Consider the following 21,189-nt stretch of genomic DNA (forward strand, 5'->3'; position numbering starts at 1 on the left):
TTTAAAATGCTGTTACATATTCTTTTGAATATCTTTATAAGTTCTCATGTTCATGTTAGCTTAATAATTTGACGATTACTTCTCAAGGATGAATGCCTTTGTGAAGCATCCACTCCGTCACTGTCTAGTTGGAAATATAAACTTTAAGCCTTCATTTGTCCAAGTACTATAGATTTGGAAGACCACATCTAATCTCAAATCAGATTCAGAAAAGCAATAAAGCCAAAACTACTGAAGGTAAGAAACCTGAATGTGTGGCAATAGGTTTTAAAAAGCCATACAGTCACACAGACACTCCGCTGGAATTTGTAATGAACTGGAGTGTTCAACTTCTCGGTAAAGAGATAACGGTCACTACAGTAGAACTGTGTCACCAGGCAGAGCATTCCTATAAAGCAGTATCACAAAAGGCAGAAGTGCTAATAAATGTGCTGCACTTCCTGTACTACACCAAGACATTTGTGGTTAAAATGTAGAGGCAAACTTTCTGTCAACATAATGCAGCACCAAGTTTTACTAAAATTAAAATGGAGTCCTCCTTATAAAGCTCAGCAGGGACTCTGACTATTTGATAATTATTGAAGTGCTTACAGCATCCAAGTCCATAAAAATGAATTTCCTGAAATCAAGACACAGTACCAACATTTCAAACCTGCCAGGATGTCAGGGCAGGTCAAGTAAGTGAAAACTAGTTATAAATTGTTCTCCCATAAGCCAAAAAGGAAGTTACTTACCTGTAACTGAAGGTTCTTCAAGATGTGTGGTCCTATTGGTATTCCGAACGTGGGGGCACATGTGTGCCATGCGCCGGAAGGTTTTCTTAACAGTGTCAGATGACCCACATGTGCTCTCAGCCGAGGGTATAATCAGCTGTGTGGGTTGATGCCTCTCCAGTGATCCCTCTTACTCCTGAATAGGCCAGTTCGCAGCAGAGAGGATGGAGGACAGGTATTGGAATACAAATAGAGACCACACATCTGGAAGAATCTCCAGTTACAGGTAAGTAACCTCCTCCTCTTCTCCAAGTGATAGTCCCTATAGGTATTCCAAACACGGGTGAGTAGCAAGAGTGATTAGTGTGGAGGTGGGTGCGAGGCTGTATGAGGAAATGTAGTCTGCAGTATGGCACAGCCCACTGCAGCGTCCACAGCCGCCCGTTGGACAATGGTGTAGTGGTATATGAACATGTGTACTGAGTGCCACGCTGCTGCTCAACAGATGTCTGGCCATGAGATGTCCACAAGACAGACCAACGTGACAGCGTGCATTCGTGTAGAGTGTACTGTAATTATCAGGTGGCAGTACATCGGATAGCGTGTAGCATTCATGGATGCACCCAGAGATCCATTTGGAGATTCGCTGGGAGGAGAAAGCTTGACTCATGGACTGGTTGGCAATGGTTTCAAACATTTTGGCCGATGCGTGAAAGGCGTGGGTTCTGTAGAGGCAAAACACCAACACATGGCTGACTTTGAGGGAATGCAGCATCCTGTGTGCATGGGAGGCATGTGGTTTGGGACAGAAAACAGGGAGGTGGATGCACTGATTAAGATGGAACTCTGACACTTTTGGCAGGAACTTAGGGTGTAGCCGTAAGGAAACTTTATCCTTGTGGAATACAGTGTGTGTGTGTGTGTGTGTGTGTGTGTGGAGGGGGGGGGTCAACCATCCTGACTGCCAGTTTGCTGACCCATTTAGCTGAGGTAATGGCCACTAAGAACATGCCTTTCATGGAGAGATGTGAGATGGAGCACATTGCCACTGGCTTGAAGGGTGCTCTAGTGAGGACAGAGAGAACGAGATTGAAGTCCCACCAGGATGTGGACCAGAGTACTGGTGGGAAGGTATTGAGGAGACCTTTCATAAAGCAGATGGTGGTAGGGTGCATAAACACAGAGGAACCCCCTCCATTGGGAGAGAAAGGCATTAAGGGCTACCAGACAGATCTGTATAGAACTGAGGCAAGGCCTGATATCTCAAGCTTGAGGAGGTAATTGAGAATGATAGTTATGGAGATTGTACTCTATAGATGCTGACAGCAGTGAAACCATGAGATGAATAGTCTCCATTTAACTTGGTAGCAGGCTCTGGTGGATGCCCTCTTGCTTTGGGTAAGGATGTGTTGCACCAAGGTGGAGCAAGCATTGTCTACCCCAATCCTCAAGCAAAAACCAGGCTGCAAAGTGAAGAGGGCCCAGGTTGGGATGCTGGACTCGGCCCCGATCTTGTGTGAGGAGATCTGTGAGTGTTCTGAAGCGGATCAGTATTCAGGTAGGGAGTCTGAGGAGGTCTGTGAACCAAAACTGATTGGGTAAGAATGGAGCTATGAGTATTATGGTAGCTCAGTCCCATTGGACCTTGCATTACGGGTGGATGGGAATGGGGGGAGGCATAGCAGAGGTCACCTGTCCAGGGCAGGAGAATAAGTGTCACCCTGCGAGTCCTCCCCCATGGCTCCCCTGGAACAATAAAGGGGCAACTTGCAGTTCTCGTGAGTGGCAAAGAGATCCCAGCGTGGGGTGCCCCATTTGAGGAAGAGGTAGTGAAGAGTGGCATTGTCCAATTCCCACTCATGGTTGAAGTAGAGAGTTCTGCTGAGCATGCTGGCCAGGGAATTTTGCGTGCCCAGGAGCTACATGACTTGGAGCTTCACATGGTGTTTGATGCACTGGTTCCAAAGGTGGATGGTGGACTCTGAACAGAGAGAGGGAGACTTGGTGTCATCCTTCTTGTTGACGTACACTACCGCTGCGATGGTGTCGGACATACTTGAATGTGGTGGGATTGAATGAAAAGAAGAAACACCTAGTACGCAAAATGGACTGCCCTCAGTTTGAGCACATTTATGTGCATTCTGGCCTCTTTTGGTATCCAGACACCCTGGTTGTGTGATGGTCTAGATGGACCCCCTGAACACCAAGGAGACTTCTGTTGTGATGGTGGCCTGCAGGATGGGAGAGGTGAAGGGGGTACCGACCACGACCTTGGAAGAGTTGGTCCGCCATGTAAGCGAGGTCAGAACCGCCTGGGCAATAGTGACTCTGGCCTCCAAATGGTCCATGTGGGGTCTGTAGATTGAGAGGATCCAGAATTGGAGGCAACATATGTCTAGATGTGCATGTAGTGTCATGGATATAAAGGCTGCCATATGTCCCCGGAGGGAAAGGCAAGGGTGGACCATGGTGTGTGGGTTGTGGTGCAGTTCTGCAACTATGGCTGTCAGCATTGTGAAGCAGTCTGCTGGAAGGAAGGCCCATGCCACAATTGAGTCAAGCCACGCCCCAATAAAGTTGATTGTGTAGGTATGAACATGGATTTCTCCTCCTTGAGGCAGATACCTAGAGTGGTCAGGAGAGCGCGAAGGGCAAGGATGGCAGAGATGAGTTCTTGTCGGGATAGCGCGACAAGGAGCCAGCTGTCCAGGTAGGGGTATACAACATAGTTGAGGCGGCGCATTTGGGCTGCCCGCGACAGTGAAGACCTTCGTGAAGACTCATGGAGCCACTGCTTTGCTGAAAGGGAGGACTTGGAAGTGGTAGTGGTAGCGTCCCACCTGGAAATGGAGAAATTTCTGGTGGGTCGGGTGAATGTTGATGCGGAAGTAGGTGTCTTTCATGTAAATAGTAGCAAACCAGGCCCAATGGGGAATCATACCACTAGAAGTTATCTTGAGAGGTCATCTAGTCCAGTCCCCTGCACTCATGGCAGGACTAAATATTATCTAGACCATTCCTGAGAGGTGTGTTTCTCTAAACTGCTCTGAAAAATCTCCAACGATGGAGATTCCACAACCTCCTTAGCAATTTATTCCAGCGCTTAGGAAGTTTTTCCTAATGTCCAACCTAAACCTCCCTTGCTACAATTTAAGCCCATTGCTTCTAGTCCTATCCTCAGAGGTTAAGAACAACAATTTTTCTCCCTCCTCCTTGTAACAACCTTTTATGTACTTGAAAACTATCATGTCCCCTCTCAGTCTTCTCTTTTCCAGATTAAATAAACCCAATTTTTTCAATCTTCCCTCAGAAGTCATGTTTTCTGTGGCTCTGGCTGGTATGGAGGTGGCAGCAGGATGGGCGGTGTGTGTGCTGGTGACTGCTCCGGGTGGGCAGGTATAGGGATGACCGTCGGTCCCTCCATCCCTCCAACCATGGAAGCTTGGACACCAGTGCGACTGAGTCAATATGCGACATCTCACCCGACCTGGTTTGGGGAGGAAACGATGCGCTTAGGAGCAGCCCTTGACAGGGACCTACTCTTATGCCCATGAGAGTGCTTCTTATGCTCATGCCTGGGCTTCTCCTTGACTGCCAGTGGAGTGCTGGGAGGAGTACTCACCGCCAGCGACGGACATGGCACCAACAGTTCTGGATCCGAGTGAGCATGTGGCCTCATGGCTTCCTCCATTAGATATTTTTGGAGGCGGAACTCCTCAGTCTGAGTTGGGAAAGATTTACAAATCGTGCAACGAGCTGCAATGTGAGCTTCCCTGAGACAATACAGACACTGCTGGTGCTCGTTGCTCATGGAGAATGAGCAGGGACAAGGAACAGTTTTTAAACCCCGGAGCATGGAGCAGTCCCAGGAGGGTGGGGGAAGGGAAAGCTTACCCCAGATGGGGTTTCACTATCACTAACTATAACGATATACAACTATCTATGCTACCCACCAAAAAACAAAACAGAAGCACAAGTACAAGACTGATAATCGAACTAGAGAAGTCACTCTCTAGTTAAAAAACTAACAGTGTGAAGGAACAGGGGTTCTGACTCCACGGAGCAGTAAGAGGGAAGTGGAGAGGCGTCGACCCGCACAGCCTATTATACCCTCGGCTGGGAATACGAGGGGAGACATGATGCACATACAGGTTAACGGAGACTGCTAAGAAAACCTTCTGGCGCATATGTGCACCCATGATTGGGATACATATAGGAACCATCATTCGAAGAAGAATATTCTTTACCTGGAGCACAGGGGCACTCAAAGAGAAGACATTATGTTCTAGTCTATTTCCATAAACAAAAAAATAAAACCATGCAAGTACTTTACATCTCATCCTCACTTGCTTGAATACAGAAATGCATTTTTAAATGATAAAAGTATCACTTACGCCATAAGAGCTAGTTTATTATACATCACATGTTCGTGTTACTATTGCAGCATCCTATCAACCCTGTCTTTTCTTTTGATCTTTTTTCTTTTAGCTATTGAGTCTTGCTATTATCCTAGATTAAGTGCTGGGACAGAGATTGCCTTATATGTTTGTACAGTGCCTGCTACACTAGGGTCTTGACCCATGGCTATGGCCTCTATATACTACTGTAAGATCATATGCTGTAGGAATACTTTGAAAAACTTATTTGCCATAAAATGAAACAACAAATCAAATGTCTCAATATTATTCTTAAACTTTATTCTATAAACTTAACATTTCCCAATATCCAATTCTGCATCTGAGCCCCTACATCTGTATTTGGATGTCTAGATGTCCATTTAAGAACATAAGCGTGAAACCTGGGCTCACAATATCTCTCTCTTTAGTCAGCATATGACAAAAATCACCTTCTTACATAACGGCTCTGCATATATTGTGCTGATCTGACACTGATTAAGTGAATTTAGCGTAAATTTCATGATTTATAACCTTGCAAAAGTGAAAAGTTATCATAAAAAGATCTCTTTGGCAACAGTCTATAGCAGAGGTGGGCAACCTACAGCCTGCGGGACCATCCTGCCTGGCCCTTGAGCTCCCGGACCCTCCCGCACTGTCCCCCCTCCCTCGCAGTCTCAGCTCGCCATGCCGCCAACGCTCTGGGAGGCGGGACTATGAGCTCCTGCTGGGCAGTGCGGCGACAGGGTAGGCTCCAGCCAGGTGGCACAGCTGCCAGACATGCTGCTCTCCACCGCATGGTAAGGGGGCGGGGAGCGGGGTTGTACAAGGGGCAGGAGGTTCCGGGGGGCAGTCAGGGGACAGGGGCAGTTGGATGGGGCCGAGGTTCTGGGGCGGGGGCGGTCAAGGGACAGGGGTTGGATAGGCATGGAAGTCCTGGGGGGGCCTGTCAGGGGGTGGGGGTGTGGATAGGGGTCGGGACAGTGAGGGAACAGGGAGCAGGAGGGATTGGATGGGGGTGGGGTCCCAGGGGTGCGGTTAGGGGTGGGGGGGTCCCGGAGGAGGCGGTCAGGGGAGAAGGAACTGGGAGGTTGGATAGGTTGGGGGTTCTGAGGGCATAGTCAGGGGGTGGGAAGTGGGAGGGGGCAGAGGCCAGGCTGTTTGGGGAGACACAGCCTTCCCTACCCGGCCCTCCATACAGTTTTGGAACCCCAATGTGGCTCTCAGGACAAAAAATTTGCCCACCTATAGTCTATAGTCTCAAACTTTAATATTAGGGAAGTATTTAATATATTTTAAATTGTCATTTAATGATATCTGGCAGTCTGAAAACATGGAGAGCCATGTGACCAGTCAGCTCTGTGGATCAGCAGCAATCTGCAGATCAGTCTGGGAACTACTGGTAGCATACTTTGCTTTTAGCTTAGCTGCTCTAAGAAAACTGTATTGTCAAGATGCAAGCTGGATTTCATAATCAATATCCCTTTGATTTGACTATCAAAGAAGGGGATAATGATTATATAAAGAATCAAAACTTTTACTTAATACCAGCTATTCAGGAACTAGAAGTCACTTCAACCTATGTTATTCAAGTCTGTCCCAGAAAAAACTGCTTTAGAAGGGAAAGTAGTTATTCCATGCATCAACAGTGAAAGGAAATGCACTGGGCTAACTTCAGAAAAGGAAGAAAGTCTGGGCTTGGAGACAGCAAAAGAAAACCAGTCTTAAACTGAGGGATACTGGGCCCGAAGCTACACAGTGAACTAATCAATAAGCACTGAAAGACATTTTATTTTCATTCTGAAAGTCTTCGTATGACAAAAGGTTTAGGGAAACATCAGAGTCACAAAGTGTGTGATCTAATATCTTCTGGTAAGAGAGATAATATCTGGTAATATCTTTTGATAAGAGAGACAAGCTTTCGAGCTTACACAGAGTTCTTCACATCTGGGAACGTACTCAGTGTCACAGCTAAAGAAAATGTCAGTTTCTGGAATACTTTAGAACTTAGAACAAATTCAGAATCGGGAACAATAAAGTTCAGATTTTCACGGATAACATTCTTACAACAGTATAACCCAGACAGGTGGAAACATTTAAAAACAAGTATGTCTGTGAAACATGTCCAGGATTACCAAGTTTAAATAGTTAAACATGTTGATCAGGTGAGATATCTTATAATTCGGTTGAAAGGTTTGAGAGGTTTTTTTTAATTGTAACAGCTTAAAAGCCAGTAGTTTATGTTATTAAATGATGCAGCCATGCAACAGTTCTTCTGTTTTCTCATAAAAATATAATTCATGACACAGAAAAATAGTGTTTAAATGTTAACTTGACTGATGTCTACATGTATTACATGCTATACAGTACTCCCTTCAATTTATGGTGAGGCTTCAGGCCAAAACATTCAGAAAATCCGTTCATATTACTGTGCACTTTGTAAAATCACTTTTTAAAAGTAAGTTGGTTATTTAAGATCAAACTCTTTTGTCGTATATAAAAATGAGTTTAAGAAAAACTGTCCATAAACAGCTTTAGGAGTTACAATACTTGACATGTTTTGTTTTTACATCACAAAAGCATATTCCTTTTGTGATCTCAGAATCTCTCTAATCAACATTTGTAATATAAGAGGTGAAAATATGGTGAGCTATAGTAAATAAATGTCTACAACTGATTTTGATTAATTTTATTTTTTATAAATGTATTTGGATAGAATAGTCCTTGCATCATGTTCCTAAACACTGGTAACTTGATTGCCTTTTGGCTACATTTTTATAAAGGATTTAAATGTATTTAAAAAAAAACAAACCACTTAAAGGGTATCTAAAGTTTCTAATAAAATGACCAAGTTTTGATTTGGCTTTAGGAGGACAGAGAAGTTTGTGTGGACATATCTTAAGTCATTAAATATTTTCTATAAAATTTCGACACGTTTTTGAAAAAATATTGCAACAAAAATCCAATACTGAAAAGATACAAAAAAGGGGAAGGTTAAACAAAGGAAACAAGCGTGACACGTTGTGAAGACTTCTCTTTTTCAATCTTACTTCTCAGTAGTTAGCATTCAAGAGGGAAATTAATTGGATGCAGCGTCACTGATGCACACGTAATACTTATATTTGTATCCACACTGCACAGGAAGTACTCAATGTGGTATCAAAATGTTTTCTTCAGTTGTAAAATGTTACATTTTGCTTCAAGTTTTTTGCTACTATAGTGCTCTTTACGACTGCAGTTAATCTAAAACAACCATTAGACTAAAGCTCCAGAGAGAGAAAAAACAGTATGTCTTATTCAAAACCAACCCTGTCCACTTAGAGAGATACTTAATAGAAGAGAACACATCATCATCCCCCAAAGTAACTCCTCTGTTCAATTAAAAAGAGAAGCCCATCAATGCTTCTAAGTGAAGAGAGTTGCTTTTGACTTAAGGACAACTCTCTCACCTTCCCAAAGGAACCCAGGTTATGTTTACACTGCGTCACAGCACAGTCTGCAGGAGTGAGAGTTGCACAGCACACCAAAATGTTGTGCTCTAACTGCCCTTTGTGGCTGCTGCTGGCACAAGCTAAAAGGTACAGAGGGCACAGAGTGAAGAGAAAACCCTGGTAAAGAGTGCTCATTTGCAAAACAGGTGCTTCTCATTGTGAAATGAAGTTAGGACTGGCTGAATGGGGGTTTTCATGTTTTTGTTTTTCAAAATCTACTAAGGAGGTACTGTGGCAGACTGTGCTGGGGCCAAGCTAAGCCCTCTTATCACAGGTGCTGCAACCAACGCTTATAATGGTGCACAGATTCTAGGAGTGAATCACTAGCAAACAGCTACTGTTAAAAATGCTTTACAGCCAGGCCCACAGCTTCTCCTTCTAGTCCTACCCAAAAAGACACCAGGGATATCTCTGAACGTGTCCACTTTTATCCTTTGTCTTTTCAGTTTCTCATTCTTCTCCGGTCAAAGTTTGTGTCACCTCTGCCTTCCTTATCTTTTCTCTGATCTATTTTTTTGTTGTGTTGCTCTGCGCCTCCTAGCCCTTCACTCTGATTGCTTTCCCCTGTTCCTCCTGTCTGGTTTTCTACTACTTTTCCTGAAAAAGGAGAACGTGCCTGAGGCTTTAACCACAATAACCAGTGCTTTGTCACCAAAGCAAAATAATGGCTACTTCCCTCTCCCTCCCTTGCTGTTTTGTTGCCTACCTATTGTGTTGCTCCTCCACCCTCTACTACTTTTCACGAGCAAATGAACATTAAGATCACTGAAGAACGACTGTACTTTGAATTATTTCATTTCGTGCCTGGTCCTCTCTCTCCCTCAATTCTGCCGATTTCACCCAGAGGAATGGGAAGAGATGGAGGTAGTGAAGGAGTACAATGAAAGGTGAAGAGTGCACGGTGAAATAAAGCTCTGAAAGGCTACTTCCTTAGTTTCCATTTACTAATTTAGTGTGGCACATGGCAGGTTTGAGCCTAGAAAATATACTAGTTACTAGCCCAATATGATCTCTGATATCTTTAGCCATATTGTTAAGAGAGCAAAAGAGGTACAAAATTTTAAATGCTGCTTTCTTTCTGCAAAGATTATAAAGTCTTTGAATTTATTCTCCCTCATAAGAGGTATCTATGACTAGCCACGAAAACAACACGGAGTCTGGTGGCACTTTAAAAACTAACAGATTTATTTGGGCATAAGCTTTCGTGGGTAAAAAACCCACTATGCCCAAATAAATCTGTTAGCCTTTAAGGTGCCCCAGGACTTCTTGTTGTTTTTGTGAATACAGACTAACACGGCTACCCCCTGATATATGACTAGCCAGAATCAATTCACTTTTCATATACTACGACCAGTACTGAGAAAAAAGCTGGCTTAGAACCTAGGCATTGTTTAAAGTCTCGGTGGACTCAAAGTCAAGTCTTCAAGTGTACCTTCAAGTGTTGGTCTGATGCTAACCTCTGCAAGATTTGTTCAATTCTTGTTATATGATTTATTCACTATCAGCTACAGACAGTGCACAATATCATAAGCACTAATAGCCATGTTCAAGGGGCTAAACCAGATGTGTTTGAAGCCTATTCTCCTCTACATCAAAAACAGTTCTATTCAACAACATATATTTACAAACTCCGTCTTTCCTAATTTTCAAAGTGATTTGAGAATCAAGCCTTGTTACCTTGAGAAGTAGTTTTACCAATATTTTACAGATAAGGAGAGAGAGAGAGTTTAAGTGACTTGCTCAGAGTCACACTGAAAATCAGTGTCAGAGCTGGGAACTGACTCCCAAATCTCTTTCTTTGCCATTTGATGATTTTCTCTTTTTATAAGCCAATGCTGCTGAATTCCCACAATTTAAAGTAGGGGTGGGCAAACTATGGCTTGGGGGCCGCATCAGGCCCTCCAGACATTTTAATCCGGCCCTCAAGCTCTTGCCGGGCAGCGGGGTTCAGAGCTTGCCCTGCTCTGGCGGTCCAGCCGGAGAGTGGGGTTTGCCCTGCTCCACGTGGCTCCCAAAAGCAGTGGCATGTCCCCTCTCTGGCTCCTACATGTAGGGGCAGCCAGGAGGTGCTGCATGCTGCCCCTCAGCTCCCATTGGATGGGAACTGCAGCCAGTGGGAGCTGCAGAGGTGGCGCCTGTGGACAGGGCAGCGTTCAGAGTCACCTGGTCATGTCTCCGCGTAGGAGCTGGAGTGGGGGACATGTCGCTGCTTCTGGGAGCTGCTTGAGGTAAGAGCCGCCTGGAGCCTGCACCCCTGACTCCCTCCTGCACCCCAACCTCCTTCCCCAGCCCTGATCCCTCTCCCGCCCTCCGAACCCCTCCGTCCCAGCCCAGGGCAACCTCCTGCACCCCCAACCCCAGAGCCCCAGCTAGAGCCCTCCCCCCTGCACCCGAACCCCCTGCCCTAGCCCAGAGCCCCCACCCCTCTTTCCCAGCCCAGAGCCCCTTCCTGCACCCTGAACTCCTCATTTCTGGCCACACCCCAGAGCCCGCACCTCCAGTCAGAGCCCTCCCACACCCCAACCCCCTATTTCATGAGCATTCATGGCCCGCCATACAATTTCCATAGCCAGATGTGGCCCTCGGGCCAAAAAGTTTGCCCATCCCTGACTTAAAGGGTCTCATTTACTATGCTGAAAAAGTTATTCAGTCCTGAAAATAGTCATTTACTGTGTCCAAAAGTATTTCTTCCAGTAGCCAGTTAGCATCTATGTCTTATTAGACATAGGACAATATTTCAATTATTGCTTCTGATGGGTCAGAAGCGTAAGAACAAAACAACATGCGAAAACAAGAACTTCATTTCCACCAAGTAGATGAAAGTGCACTGCTCTACATTATATACTGGATACAGCAACAACCACAAACTGAGTTTGGACAAAGTTCCTGAAATCTGCTTCTAAATATAGATTATGTCAAAACAGGATTCACAGGTGCAAGCCTTGGACTAGAGAACGGCACAGCACCCAGGAAGACACCCATTCAAAATTCTTTGACCATTATTTAAAACAAAAAATAAAAAAAGGCTGCTCCCCCTTCCCCAAAAAGCAGTCGATGCCTTACCCTTGTGGTTCTTGGACAGTCTTGTTTTCCACTTTCTGTTCACACTCCTTTATCATGGAGCTTAAAATAACCTAAAACCACCAAAGAGGAAAATAGGATTTGAAAGGTATGTTCTTCTAATGTTAATATTTCTGGTTAAAACTAAAGCAAACCGCCTCTAATTCTAGCACAAGCTAAGAAAGAGCTAGAATTTTAAAGGGTGCATTACATTTTCAAGCGCCTTTAAAATGCAAATAACTAATGACACTGTTCTGTGGTTACAAGCATCAAGACTATTTAGAATGTTTCAAGGAAGACATTTTTATTTAGATCGTTACTGTGTTCAAAGATGCCTTTCTTGTAATGAATCAAAGCACAACCACTCTGATTTTTCATCTTAGACCATAGCTTTACTTCATTTTTCAACGTACATTTACAAAAAACTTACATTTCTGGTCTTTACAGATTTATCTTGATAATTAATTTGCATCTGCACGCTCGGTTTTGGCTTATAGTGTTAACCCTTAAAGTTATCGTTAGAGGTATTGGGTACCAAAGTAAAGATGATAAAAGTTGAGATGGTATCCTGTGCTACTTTTCTTTTATAGAAAGGAAGTGTTATTGTAAGCTGGTGCATCATTACAATGGTGTCTGCAAGCGTTGCTATAAATTGAGGCCTGTGGGCACCTCCTTTAAAAATTCTTATTTTACAGGTTTACACATAATCTTTAAGACTGAATGTGAAAAAAGCAGTCTGTTGTTTCTGTATTTCTAAAGTGAGGAAACATTCTCTGTGTGCGCACGCGCGTACATGCAAACGTTAGGCATTGAATGTGGCTGATTGAAAAGGAGTCAGTTTTAGCAGAGATCCTGTGTTCTGGAATAAAGCATACAACACATTTGTCACAGATAATAAAAATGAAAGCTGAAACACTAAGGTATTGTCTTTAACAAAACAGAAAAACTGCAGTTGGAACAGTTATGTAAATCAGTAATAATGCATGGATTGACATTAAAAACGTATATCTAGTGCACAAACTAATCACCTGAAGCTTTCACTGGCTCATGGCTTGGCAGAAAGCCAAGGACTTTCCTTGATTCACTTCTTGGTTCCTATTGAGTTAATCATAAAGCCTCAGATATAGCCAAAGCCTGATGAAATCATTCATCCCTTCCTAAAGGATGAATGGTAAAATATGCAGCAATAAGGTGCCTGCATCAAGAGAGTCACCATCGCTACCAATATCCTTGCTGGCAGTCTCACAGAGAGTTTAAGGATAGAACAGGGCTGGAGATAGACACAAAATTTACTGAAGTTCTCAGAGCCATGTTATCTCAGCAGATCCACACCATTGGGAACATACACTTGAGTGTCAGAAGTCTTGGCACCATTAGGAAAGGAACAATCATTGGGGCCATATGCACACACAGGTCCAGTCCTCAACTGTGGTGTGAAGTTATCTGCAGGACTGAGGTTCTGGTTTACTTCAATTATTTTGAACATACTAGTGTTGGAGGACTACTAAATATGAAAGTATGCACGTGCAGAGGTAATATATTCAGAATTCCAATTAAAAGGTAAGCAGGCTTCCTATCTTGATCAAAAGTGTATTAAAATTTCTAAACTGTACCAGTTATAAGTTATATAAGTAAAAGAACAAAATCTTAAATGTATTCGGATCTACAGATATATAAAGAGCACCTAGCCAGGGCTCCATATGCTTTCCAGAATAAGGAACCCCTCACTAAATACCTGATCAGTAGCCTCGTCCCACTTTCTCCAGCCTTAATACCTTGAATGACCACAGTTGCCATGGTATTGGCTAAGAGAGGTATGGGTTAATGCAGCAAGGACCTAAACACCTCTGCAGATCCCTTCTCAAGAGATTGATTCATAACTAACCCCACGGTAGAGAGCTGATTACTTACATAACATAAGAACGGATACTGGGTTGGACCATTGGTCCATCTGGCCTAGTATCCTGTCTTGACAGATGCTAGATGCTTCAAAGGGAATGAACAGAACACGGCAATTTACCCTCTATTGACACCTCAATCTGGGACAATTCTTCAGATATGCCTCCTAAAAAGAATGGCTTTTGTTTAGCTTTTCCACAACAGCCTTGTTTCCCTGGAGTGCCCCTTTAGCATCTATCGCCAGTGGCCCCACTAGCTGTTTTGCAGGCTTCCTGCTTCTGATGCACTTAATTTTTTTTTTTAATGTTAGTTTGTGTCTTTTGCTTGCTGCTCTTCCAATTCTTGTTTGGTCTGCCTAATCATACTTGTACGCTTGACTTGCCAGAGTTTATGTTCCTTTTTATTTCCTTCAGTAGGATTTCACTTCCAATTTTTAAAAGATATCGTTTTATCTCTATCTGCCTCTTTTACTCTGTTTAGCCATGGTGGCATCACTTTTGGTCCCCCCCCCCCTTTTTTTTTTAATTTGGGGTATACATAAAGTTTGAGCCTCTATTATGGTGTTTTTAAAAAAGTTTTCATGCAGCTTGCAGCCATTTCACTCTTGTGACTGTTCCTTTTAACTTCTGTTTAACGAGCCTCCTTATTGTTGTGTAGTTCCCCTTTTTGAAGTTAAATGCTACTGTGGTGGGATTCTTTGGAATTCCCCCCCGCTCTCCCAAGGATGTTAAATTTATTTACATGATTACTGAGCGGTTCAGCTATATTCATCTCTTGGACCAGATCCTGTACTCCTCTTAGGACTCAATCAAGAATTGCTTCTCCCCTTGTGGGTTCCAGGACTAGCTGCTCCAATCAGCAGTCAACCGTGTCTTGAAATTTTATCTCTGCATCCAATCATGAGGTAAGATGTCAATATGGGGATAGAAAATCCAGTAATTGGGGATTTCAACTGTTTTTGTAATCTCTCTAATCTCCCTGAGCATTTCACCATCACCATCCTGGTCAGGTGGTTGCAAGAATATTCCTACTGCTATACTCTTATTATTCAAGCATGGAATTTCTAACCATCGAGATTCTGTGGTACTGTTTGATTTATTTAAGATTTTTTCTATAGTTGACCCTACGCTTTCTTTGTCAAATAGTAGCACCACACACCAGTGTGACCTACTCTAGTACCCTAGTATTACCATGTCCCATTGATTATCATCATTCCATCTAGTTTCTGTAATGCCTATCATAGCAATATCCTCAGGCACTCAAGTTTACCAATCTTAGTATTTAGACTTCTTGCATTTGTATACAAGCACTTATTACATTTTTCAATATTTAGTTGTCTTAAGTAGAGGACTTCTTTCCCAAAACAAGTAGGGAAGAAATAAAAATGTAAATATAGTGTCATGTGGCAGCTTTAGGAATTTCAGAGTCAGAGACGTTTCTCAGACGCTGCCTAAAACCAAGTGGAACTGGCCCACAGATCATCTGGCATAACAACACAGGATTGAATACAAGCCTTTTAGACAATTTGAACCGAGCGCAATTCACTCCTGAATTTGTTCCTAAATGTCACAAGCAATCTGATGTTAGCCAAATGGTTCTGTCCAATCCAGATAATAACTCAATAACAACAAACTCAGGAAGTCTAATTATGCCTAGGGAAATTTGAAAGATTTTGGGGAAGACTGGGTGAGTATGCGGGTCTACTAACATGGGATCAGAGGCTACACTAGAAGAAAGACCAGATCTGTGTTCATCCATGAAAAATAAGGCATTTGATATTATCCATCAAGGCAAACATCTGCCACAGGATGGAGCATGACAACCGATTTTAGAAACCCTGTTTCTTGGAGATCTTAACGATATACCAATGTATGCTGACTTTGGAGCTTGTGACTTCATCTAGCAGACAAAAGCAACTCTCTTGCAGACCAATGAGCCAAGGAAGAGCGAAAGATAAATGTACTATTGTCAAAGACATGCCCTTGTGATCCAAAAGATCACACTGGTGTCTGAAGTGGTATGTTGGACAACACGGCCACAGTTGCTAGAAAGCCAAGTCATTGATGAACAGGTCTCAAGATCGAATTGCTCCAAGTTATGACATACTAATATGAATCTAAATTCTTCAGTCTTTTCCAGATCATGAGAACCAAATTTGCGTACACAAGTTCTTTAGCTTCAATTTAAAGCCGTCTTATTTGACCTAGCAAAGCCCTAAACCTTACACATTATGTAAACTAATACATAACCCTAAACAAAACTAATTGGTTCCACTACATGCAATGATGGCAACACACAATCTTTTACCTTAATCCTAGATATGTTCCTCAAAAAGTTACTTTTTCAGATAATATAAGCCATTACTGAATATGATAAAATGGCTGAGAAGAAATGAAACTAGACACAACTTTCATCTGCTGCAGCTTTTTAATTTATCTTTACTTTTTGTAGACACAAAATCATTCAACTCTTCCGTGCATACACTGACTGACCCATGCCAGATCCTTTCCAAGAGCACTTGGGGTAAGGGAAGTGCAATTCTTGTCACCTCTGACTGATGTTCAGATTATTACTGTCACTCCTGACTCACCCTTCCGAAGTCAGAGTCAGATTCTTTCCTTCTAAGGCTAGAAAGTCCCACATTTTAATATTCTTCACCTCTAATTCTATTTTTCCTATATAAGATACACATTTTATTAACCATTAACCAAAACCAGAAAAAGATACACCAAGTTTATTAAAATATAAACACAGCCAGTAGCAGGGTTTATATTATTAAGTATTGAAGAGCAGGCCTAAAACTCCTACAAAATAGAGTCTCATGGGATTCCCCCAGGGTTGAATTCTGTTGCAATTTAAGCCCATTGCTTCTTGACTTAGCCTCACAGGTTAAAAAGTACAATTTTTATCCCTCCTCCATTTTGTAACAACTTTTTATGTACTTGAAAACTGTTAAGTCCCCTCTCAGTCTTCTCTTCTCCAGACTAAACAGACCCAATTTTTTCAGTCTTCCCTTATAGGTCATGTTTTCTAGACCTTTAATCATTTTTGTTGCTCTTCTCTGGACTCTCTCCAATTTGTCCACATCTTTCTTGAAATATGGCAGTCAGAACTGGACACAATATTCCAGTTAAGGCCTACTCAGTAGAGAGTTGAACGGAAGAATTACTTCTCGTGTCTTGCTTACAACACTCCTGCTAATACACCCCAGAATGTTCACTTTTTTGTTTTGCAGTGGTGTTACACTGTTTACACATTTAGCTGGTGATCCACGATGACCCCCAAGATCCCTTTCTGCAGTACTCCTTCCTATGCCGTCATTTCCCATTTTGTATGTGTGCAATTGATCGTTCTTTCCTAAATGGAGTACTTTGCATTTGTCCTTATTGCATTTCATCCTATTTACTTTAGACCATTTCTCCAGTTTGTCCAGATCATTTTGAATTTTAATCCTATCCTCCAAAGCACTTGCAACCCCCCCTCCGAGCCTGGAGTCATCTGCAAACTTATAAGCGTACTCTCTATGCCATTATCTAAATCATTGATGAAGATACTGAACAGAACTGGACCCAGGACTGATTTCTGTGGGACCTCACTTGATATAGTAACTCCTCACTTAACGTTGTAGTTATGTTCTTGAAAATGTGACTTTAAGCAAAACAGTGTTAAGCTAATCCAATTTTCCCATAGGAATTAATGTAAATGGGGGAGGTTAGGTTCCAGGAACATTTTTTTCCCAGACAAAAGACTATTTTATCTCTCTCTCTCTATATATAAATATCCACACACACACACACACACACACACACACAGTATAAGTTTTAAACAAACAATTTAATATTGTACACAGCAATGATGATTGTGAAGCTTGCTTGAGACGGTGAAGTCAGAGGGTGGGATATTTCCCAGGGAATGCCTTACTGCTCAATGATGAACTAGCAGTTGGCTGAGCCCTCAAGGGTTGACTCACTGTTCTTAATGTAGCCTCACACTCTACAAGGCAGTATGGAGGGAGGGGAGACAGCATGGCAGACAGACAGAGACACACACCGTGTCTTAAGTACACTGCCTTGTTAAGTTAATCAGCAAGCTGAGACCGCCACTGCTGCCAGGAAGCTCCCTCCATCCTGAGCCCTGTCGTGTGTTCCTCCTGCTTTATGGAAGACTGGGTAAGCGGGGTGCAGAAGCAGGGGGACACCCGGACATTAGCCCCACCTCTTCCCCCCTACCCCCTGCACAACAAGCAGGAGGCTCGGGGAGTAGCTCCAAGGCAGAGGGCAGGAGCAGTACATGGCAGTGGGGGGGGAAGGACAGCTGAACTGCGGCAATTGATAGCCTTCTGGGAGGCTGCTGAACAGGGAACTTAGGGGCGTGGGGAGCTGATGGGGGGCTCCTGGTCCACCCTGGTTCCAAGCCTCCACCAGCTAGCTGCAATGGGCTGCTCTTCCTGCAAGCACTGGACAAAGCAGGCGGCTGATAAACAACGTTATAACGGAGCATTGCACAACTTTAAACAAGCATGTTCTCTAACTGATCAGCAATGAAACAACATTAACCGGGACGACTTTAAGTGAGGAGTTACTGTATGCCCTTCCTGCTTGACTGTGAACCACTGACAACTACTCTCTGAGGATGCTTTTCCAACCAATTATGCATGCACCTTACAGTAGCTCCATTAGGGTTTTATTTCCCTAGTTTGTTAATGAAGAGGTCATGCATGACAGTATCAAAACCCTTACTAAAGTCAAGATATACAACATCTACAAATTACCCCCATCCACAAGGCTTGTTTCCTTGTCAAAGAAAGCTATTAGTTTGGTTTGACATGATTTGTTCTTGACAAATCCATACTGACTGTTACTTATCACCTTATTATCTACTAGGTGTTTGCAAATTGATTGCTTAATTATTTGCTCCATTATCTTTCCAGGTACTCAAAGTAAGCTGACTGGTCCATAATTCCCTGGGTTGCCCTTATTTCCCTTTTAATAGCTGGGCACTACACTTGCCCTTTTCCAGTCCTCTGGAATCTCTCCCATCTTCCATGACTTTTCAAAGATAATTGCTAATGGCTCAGATATCTTCTCAGTCAGCTTCTTGGATGTATTTAATCAGGCCCTGGTAACTAGAAAACATCTAACTTGTCTAAGTAATTTTTAACTTGTTCTTAGCCTCTGATCTTATCTCATTTTCGCTGGCATTCACTATGTTAGATGTCCAATGCTACTAACCTTTTTGGCCATTTCCACATTTTCTGTTATCATTGTCCCCCCCCTCATTAATGTGCCTACCCGGTCCTTCGTTTTCCTCTGGCTTCTTTCCTTCATGTCTCTAGCTAGTGTAGTCTCATTTTGTGCCTTGGCCTTTCTAATTTTGTCCCTATGTACTTATATTATTTGTTTAAATGTGTGTATAGTTCTCTTTTAGCCAAGTTACATTTATTTTAAAGCCTTTTCTCAAGTCAGCCCACATAGCCACCTGATCATTTCCACTGCTTTCCTGTGAACTCCCTCCAATTTATCAATGTTTTGGGTAATGAACTGCAGAAATGAACACTATTGCCAAATAAGGGAGTTTCCAGAGCTGCATTTCAAAATTTTGCAAGTCTTTTTGCTACCATATTGCCCTACAAACATGTCTCATTTGCTGGATCCTTCAGCATTACTGCTTTCCAAATATCTCCCTTCTATTGAGTTTGTTTCTAAAATGTGTTGTGGCTCCTGGTTTTAGTATATCTTTTTTGACTGCTTAAGAAATGGCACGTGGTAGGAACAGCATTTTCTTCTCCCACCTTCATCAGGAAAAATAAATCAGTTTGTGCTGAAAATCTTCAAGTTTTCAATTTTTTTGTACTGGAGAATTTACTCCAATTTTCGAAAATAGTTTTTAAAAAATCCTTTCAGTTTACACATATCAAGAGGACATTAATTTTTTTCTAACAAGAAAACTATGCTGTGATATACATTTGAACCAATAGTCACTACTGACTACTATAATGCTAACTACTTAAGGCTAAAGATTAAACATCTCATCTATCTATTGCCACCTGTACCTCAAACCAGAATGGTAACTTCAGTTGCTCACCTCATGCTCTGGCGAGAGATGTTCCATGTCAGTTCGTAAACACCTGAGTCCAGGCAAAAAGTGATTGACCATTAAATCCTCTGAAATGACTAGCAGGAAAGCAGTTAAGGCATTTAAAAAAATAATCATCATTTGATGTTACATGGTTTTATCCCAAGGCAATACGCAAACAAATTACTTAAAGATATATTAACATTTATTCGCAAAAAGAAAAGGAGTACTTGTGGCACCTTAGAGACTAACCAATTTATTTGAGCATGAGCTTTCGTGAGCTACAGCTCACTTCATCAGATGTTTACCGTGGAAACTGCAGCAGACTTTATATACACACAGAAATCATGAAACAATACCTCCTCCCACCCCACTGTCCTGCTGGTAATAGCTTATCATTTATTCTAATGGTTGTGAAGTGTTTCACAGGTCTTGGTTAATTTTAGCAATTTGATATTAAGTGACCCAAAACAGAGTCAAAATGAGAATAATAAATTACAGAAGAATTAAATGTAAAAAAATTTAGGGCCTGATCCTGGATAACCGCAGGTTGGTAGCACCAGGTTCAGAAGAAGGTAGGGCGAGGGAAAAAGAATGGAGGCGAGAACAGGGCTTAAAATATTTTTGCTACGACATGTTTTACTGTAACATGTTCATTAAACAAACATGACACAACACAAAAATAAAACAGTTTCAGTGTCTGGAATTTAACTGGAATAGTCCATTGCTATCAAAAACTGTTTTTATTCCCTATGTTATTTTTGTAACAGGTATGACAAAGGGAACTAATGGTAAATATACATATGGAAAAAGTACCTGAATCAATCTATGTCACTACTATTATTATGTCAAAAGGATGCTAAATGAAGGGGAATTGAGGATGGAAGGAATTGAAGCATGATATATCTACACAATTCTCTTTAGGGTTCTTCCCTACCCCAAAAGCAGATTTAAAAAAATAAATTTCAGTTCTATCTATTGTGAATATCTGCTTTTTAGATTATTGAGAAACTCACATACTATTATTACTACTCCAAGGGAGCAAGCTATTTTGTAATTCCCAAATATTAAAAAGCAAAAGGATGAAAACAATTAACAGTTAAAAACATAACCACACAAGGATACAACAACAGGAAAGAGCACTATAGGCTTCAAACAGATGGGTTGCAATGTCCAGTCTCTTTGAATCCACAGACTGCTGGTTGTTAACCAAGGCTAACTTGTGTAAGTGCGGAATAACAACTGGAAGAGTAAATATTTGAGTCAAAGTATTATTTTATATGGACTCTCACAGACTTTTCTCCCATAAACACTAACTTGCGAAAAAGTTTCTTTTTTTGCAGCAGCCTTTATGATAAAATGATAAGCAATTCCCACCCTCCTTTTATGCAACAGGAATGGCACCAGACTAAGTTGTTAAAGAGAAAAATACAATGTACTATAGCCTCTTGAAAAAGTATTTGTCAACAGTTGTTAAAGAGGTATCTATGATGGAAACAAATATCTGAAATATCTCAGCAACCAAGGGGTGGTAACAGCTGGTAAAATGATGGCTTC

The 21,189-nt window shown here is 42.2% G+C and overlaps 1 protein-coding gene across 12 annotated transcripts in view; it reads right to left on the reverse strand.

Moving 5' to 3' along the window:
• The window catches only part of RELCH (RAB11 binding and LisH domain, coiled-coil and HEAT repeat containing), a 122,377-nt gene that overhangs the window by 2,809 nt on the left and 98,379 nt on the right, over positions 1-21,189 (reverse strand). For 10 of the 12 annotated variants that reach the window (XM_073332227.1, XM_073332231.1, XM_073332224.1 and 7 more), the window contains 3 exons: positions 20,758-20,874; positions 19,642-19,730; positions 11,662-11,732 (listed from right to left, as the gene is read on the reverse strand). The exons of 1 other annotated variant lie outside the window; for it this stretch is intronic. In XM_073332227.1, coding sequence (XP_073188328.1) covers positions 11,662-11,732; positions 19,642-19,730; positions 20,758-20,874 — 277 coding nt within the window. The remainder of the gene's footprint in view (positions 1-11,661; positions 11,733-19,641; positions 19,731-20,757; positions 20,875-21,189) is intronic. One more of the 12 variants, XM_073332228.1, reaches the window with a different exon arrangement.

The sequence above is a fragment of the Lepidochelys kempii genome, chromosome 2 (assembly GCF_965140265.1).
Source record: "Lepidochelys kempii isolate rLepKem1 chromosome 2, rLepKem1.hap2, whole genome shotgun sequence".
NCBI classification, from domain to species: Eukaryota; Metazoa; Chordata; order Testudines; family Cheloniidae; genus Lepidochelys; species Lepidochelys kempii.